This window comes from Chlorocebus sabaeus, chromosome 17 (genome assembly GCF_047675955.1).
Source record: "Chlorocebus sabaeus isolate Y175 chromosome 17, mChlSab1.0.hap1, whole genome shotgun sequence".
Classification (NCBI taxonomy): domain Eukaryota; kingdom Metazoa; phylum Chordata; class Mammalia; order Primates; family Cercopithecidae; genus Chlorocebus; species Chlorocebus sabaeus.
The window spans coordinates 15,121,160-15,126,770 of NC_132920.1; the positions used below are offsets into that span (position 1 = coordinate 15,121,160).

General features: G+C 47.2%; 1 protein-coding gene across 1 annotated transcript; it reads left to right on the forward strand.

The window, feature by feature from the left end:
* Positions 1 to 4,702: 4,702 nt before the first annotated feature.
* Positions 4,703 to 5,052, forward strand: LOC119626757 (cytochrome c oxidase subunit 7C, mitochondrial-like). The gene has a single exon (XM_038005678.2). The coding sequence runs from the start codon at positions 4,782 to 4,784 to the stop codon at positions 4,971 to 4,973; it is 192 nt and encodes a 63-aa protein (XP_037861606.2). The 5' UTR covers positions 4,703 to 4,781; the 3' UTR covers positions 4,974 to 5,052.
* The last annotated feature ends 559 nt before the right edge of the window (positions 5,053 to 5,611 follow it).

Genomic DNA, 5,611 nt, shown 5'->3' on the forward strand with positions numbered 1-5,611 from the left:
ACCCCAATTAACTACTTAAAAATGTAAGAAAAAATGAAAAGTTTGTCTTTCTAACAGCAGGATCCAAATTTACAGTAGGTGATAAGACTAGACTGGCCATGGAGGTAGGAGTTCTAAATTTAGCTCCACACTACCTCCTCGCACAGGCAGGGGCAAGTCAGCCCTCCTCTGTGCCCAGGTCTCTTCGCTTGTCCCGTGCAGGCAGCGTCTGCCCTATCTCCAGGGCCTTGATCGGACAAAACAGATCACAGATACAAAACTGTTTTATATACTCTAAGTCAGGGCTTCTTATTCAGGGCTCCATGACCCCGCCTCGGCCTTGGCCTTGGCCTCAGGATTTTAACAAACATCCAGACACCATTTTATTGAATCCTGGTGTGTATATGTACATGTGCTTTTTTCTGGGGAGAGAGTCCCTAGATTTCATCAGATTTTCAAAGGAGTCCATGATCCAAATTACTATCCTGTTCCTCTTTTCTCTGTTATTAATTACCGAGTGTTTACTGAGCCTTCACCAGGGGATCTGTCATTAGTAATGTGGCTAACTTCCACTTCTCTTCTAACCTTGGAGCCGTCAAGGAAGGTTTACAGGGTTTATATTGGTTTGGATTTCACTTTAGAGGCAGGGGGGTGAGGATCACGTCCCCAGAGATGCCTGAGGAGCATTACCTCATCTCTGGGGAGAGCTAAGCCCAGGAGCTCTCCCACAGGGCCCCGTCAGGGCAGAGCGTGAGGCTGCTGGGCCTGTTCTAAGTCGTGTCCTGGGGTTTTCTACTCCGGCAACACCTAACATATGGCATGTGCACTGATGCTTATGAAAACAGTGATTCATTCTTAATCCTTAAAAAAAAAAAAAAAAAAAAAAAAAAGTCAACCCTATGTGGCCTTGGCTCTCCTCCCTGAATGCCCTTCTGTTCTCCAGAATGTCTGTGTTGTCACCTGCCTCAGCCTTGTGTTGTGCGCTCCGTGGCTCTGCCTCTCTGCAGGCCCCCTCCTGCCTTCCATGTCTATCTCCTTCCCTCCCTGCTGCGCTTTCCTCGGCTTCCTCATGGTCACCCTGGAGCTGTGTGTCCTCAGCCCTGTGTACATGGGAAGACCTTTCCTCTCCTTCATTTCCACCCATACACCTTGCCCAAGTACCTCTCACCCTCATGCCTCTTCCACACTGGGTCTATTCTATGCCTTTATCCTCCTTCCCCAGGCTTCGTCCCTTTAGGGAACATCTCCAGCTATGGGAAAACCTCCCTAGCTGGGGAGAGGCAGGAAGTAAGAAGGTGAAGGGAGAGGTAGGAAAGATTGGGGTATGAGATGAATGAGGACAGAAGTGGTGCAAGTGGGCTGCAGGGAAAATCACTGAAAATCACCGACTTTGCCTCCCATCTTGCAACCTCTGCCTCCTGGGTTCAAGAAATTCTTGTGCCTCAGCCTCTCAAGTAGCTGGGATTACAGGCGTGCGCCACCATGCTCAGCTAATTTTTTTATTTTTAGTAGAGCCAGGCTTTTCCCATGTTGGCCAGGCTGGTCTTGAACTCTTGACCTCAGGTGATCCACCCACCTCAGCCTCCCAAACTGCTGGGATTACAGGCTTGAGCCACCACGCCCGGCCAGATTTCTTTCATAAAATCATTTGTTTGATGCCCAGGTGGGCAGAAGATGAAGATGTTATATCGTGAGAGAAGACAAAACCACACCAGTCTTGTAAAACATGAAAGAAAGAGAAGGACAGATGGACTGGAGGAAAGAGGGGGAAAGATTCAGGAGATCATGAGGGGTAGGGGATAAGAATACATCATATCACAGCTAACTCTTGTTGTTGTTGTTGTTGCTGTTGTTTGAGACAGAGTCTCACTCTGTCTCCCAGGTAGGAGTACAGTGGCATGATCTCAGCTCACTGCAACCTCTGCCTCCTTGGTTCAAGCAATTCTGCCTCAGCCTCTCGAGTAGCTGGGATTACAGGCATGTGCCACCACACCTGGCTAATTTTTTGTATTTTTAGTAGAGACAGGGTTTCACCACATTGGCCAGGCTGGTCTCGAACTCCTGACCTTATGATCTGCCTACGCTGGCCTCCCAAAGTGCTGGGATTACAGATGTGAGCCACTGCTCCTGGCTATTTTTTATTTTATTTTGTTTTATTTTATTTTATTTAGAGACAGGGTCTTACTGTGCTTTCCAGGCTGGAGTGCAGTAGTGCAGTCAAACCTCACTGCAGCCTCAGACTCGTGAATTCAAGGGCTCCTCCTGCCTCAGCCTCCCGAGTACCTTGAACTACAGGTACTCCTCATGCCCAGCCATTTTTTTTTCTTTATAGAGGCCAGATTTGGCAATGCTGCCCAGGCTGGCCTTGAACTCCTGGACTCAAACGATCCTTCCGCCTTGGCTTCCCAAAGCCCTGGGATTATAGGCAGAAACCACCATGCCTGGCCTTAACTCTATTAATTAATTTATTTATTTATTTATTTATTTATTTTTATTTATTTTTTGAGACAAAATCTGGCTCTGTCGCCCAGGCTGGAGTGCAGTGGCGCCATCTCGTCTCACTGCAACCTCCGCCTACTGGGTTCACACCATTCTCCTGCTTCAGTCTCCTGAGTAGCTGGAACTACAGGCGCCCGCCACCACGCCCGGCTAATTTTTTGTATTTTTAGTAGAGACGGGGTTTCACTGTGTTAGCCAGGATGGTCTCGATCTCCTGACCTCGTGATCCACCCGCCTCGGCCTCCCAAAGTGCTGGGATTACAGGCATGAACCACCGCGCCTGGCCAACTCTATTTAGACCAAAGCAGATCGTAACCAATGGATAGGCAAATAGGACTCAGGAGACACAGGAGAGTCATTTCTAGAGTCAAAAGCAGCCAATCATTGTCAATGAGGTTTAAGATTAGAGTAGTCCCAAATTATGCAATGAGGTGGGTTCCAAACATTGATTGTTGCCTGGAGCTCAAAACATGTTTCCAAAAGAGGCAGTATCCTTTGAAGAAGTCCAACAAAACTGTGTGAATCTTGGTTCTATGTAACCTTGGGCAAGTAACAATCTCTCTGAGCCTTAAATAAAGATGACAATACCTTCTAAGAAGTGTATCTTGGCCAGGTGTGGTGGCTCATGCCTGTAATACCAGCACTTTGGGAGGCCAAGGTGGGCGGATCACAAGGTGAGGAGATCAAGACCATCCTGGCTAACACGGTGAAACCCCGTGTCTACTAAAAAATACAAAAAATTAGCCGGGTGTGGTGGCAGGTGTCTGTAGTGCCAGCTACTCGGGAGGCTGAGGCAGGAGAATGGCGTGAACCTGGGAGGCGGAACTTGCAGTGACCCGAGATCAGGCCACTGCACTCCAGCCTGGGCGACAGAGAGAGACTCCGTCTCAAAAAAAAAAAAAAAAAAATAGAGAGAGATCTTGGCAAGAAGCAGGTCCAGTTGAGTAAGGTTATCTTGTTTGATGAAGTGAGCTGTTCTCTTGTCACAGCGACAGTATGAGAGTCTAAGAAATTCCTAGTGAAGACTGGGCACGGTAGCTCACACCTGTAATCCTAGCACTTTGGGAGGCCGAGGCAGGCCGTTTGCCCGAGCTCAGGAGTTCTAGACCAGCCTAGGCAACATGATGAAACCCCGTGTCTACTAAAAAAAAAAAAAAAAAAAAAAAAATGAGCCGGGTATAGTGGTGGGCGCCTGTAGTCCCAGCTACTCGGGAGGCTGAGGGAGGAGAATTGCTTGAACCCGGGAGGCAGAAGTTGCAGTGAGCCTAGATCAAGCCACTGCACTCCAGCCTGGCTAGAGTGAGACTCCGTCTCAAAAAAAAAAAAAAAAAAAAATAGAAATTCCTAGTGAAATAGATAGCTTTTGCTCTGCTGGGCAAAGTTTCTATGCCTTCTCATAGGTACTGAATCCCAGCAGACAGCTGGGGGAAGATGATTCTTCCAATAGCATTTATCAATAGATCTGTATCCTATTCTAATCTACATAAACAGGCGTGTGCGTGTATGTGTATTTTTTATTTTATTTTTTAGAGAGGGGGTATTGCTTTGCTGCCCTGGCAGGTCTCAAACTCCAGGCTTCAAGCAATTATCCCTCCTCTACCTCCCAAAGTACTGGGGTTACAGGTGTGAGCTGACTCTAGAGTCTCTGAAATTCCTTGAATACAAAGCACAATGGAGGCACAAAATGTTGTTATTATTAAGATAGACCGGCCGGGCGCAGTGGCTCACGTCTGTAATCCCAGCACTTTGGGAGGCCGAGGCGGGTCGATCACAAGATCAAGTGATCGACATCATCCTGGCCGACATGGTGAAATCCTCTTTACTAAAAATACAAAAATTAGCTGGGCATGGTGACGCGAACCTGTAGTCCCAGCTACTAAGGAGGCTGAGGCAGGAGAATCACTTGAACCCAGGAGGTGGAGGTTGCAGTGAGCCGAGATCACACCACTACACTCCAGCCTGGCAACAGAGCAAGACTCCATCTCAAAAAAAAAAAAAGATACAAACGAGAAAAAGAAAGGTTAATTATATGCACAGTTGAAAGATCAATTTTATAGAGGACTCCAAATCACCATAATTAATGATTGTGGGGTGTCTTATATACCACCACGAATGCCACAAGACATTATTACAGTTTGAATGTGTTCCCCATTCATGTGTTGGAAACTTAATTCCCTCTACAACAGTGTTAAAACCTAAGACCTTTCAGAAGTAATTGGGCCGTGAAAACAAGGTCTTGGTGAGGTGCCGCCATTTCATCCGTCCTCGGTCTCTGCGCCTTTCGCAGAGCTTCCAGCCGCACTATGTTGGGCCAGAGCATCCGGAGGTTTGCAACCTCTGTGGTCCGGAGGAGCCACTATGAGGAGAGCCCTGGGAAGAATTTGCCATTTTCAGTGGAAAACAAGTGGGCATTACCAGTTAAGATGTGTTTGTATTTTGGATCTACATTTGCTGCACCCTTCCTTATAGTAAGACACCGACTGCTTAAATCATAAGGATGTTTCAGTTCATCCATTTAACAGATATGAAGAGCATTTTAAGAGATACAGCCTCTGGAAATGGATCAAACTCTAACTCATGGTATACTAGATATGTTTGTCAATAAACTTATGACATGAAAAAAAAAAAAGAAGTAATTGGGCCATGAAGGCTCCATCCTCATGAATGGATTAACATTGTTATCTTGGGAATGGGATGGGTTTCTTTTTTGAGACAGGGTCTGGCTCTGTTGCCCAGGCTGGAGAACAGTGGTGTGATATCTGCTCACTGCAACCTCCACCTCCTGGGCTCAAGTGATCCTCCTGCCTCAGCCTCCCAAATAGCTGGAATTACAAGCATGTGTTACCATGCCTGGCTAATTTTTGTATTTTCAGTAGAAAAGAAGTTTCACTATGTTGCCCAGGCATCTCAGACTCCTGACCTCAAGTGATCCACATCCTCGGCCTCCCAAAGTGCTGGGGTTACAGGCGTGAGCCACCGTGCTGGCCAAAGGTGTGGGTTTCTTATAAAATGATGAATTCAGCCTCCTTTTGCTCTCTCCTCCTCATTTGCCCCACTGCCCTCCACCGTGGGATGACACAGCAAGAAGGGTCTCAAGGTGCCAGCCTCACGACCTTGGACTTCCCAGTCTCCA

Coding starts and splice junctions, on each gene's coding strand:
- LOC119626757 (XM_038005678.2), top strand. CDS start 4,782: ATGTTGGGCCAGAGCATCCGGAGGTTTGCAACCTCTGTGGTCCGGAGG.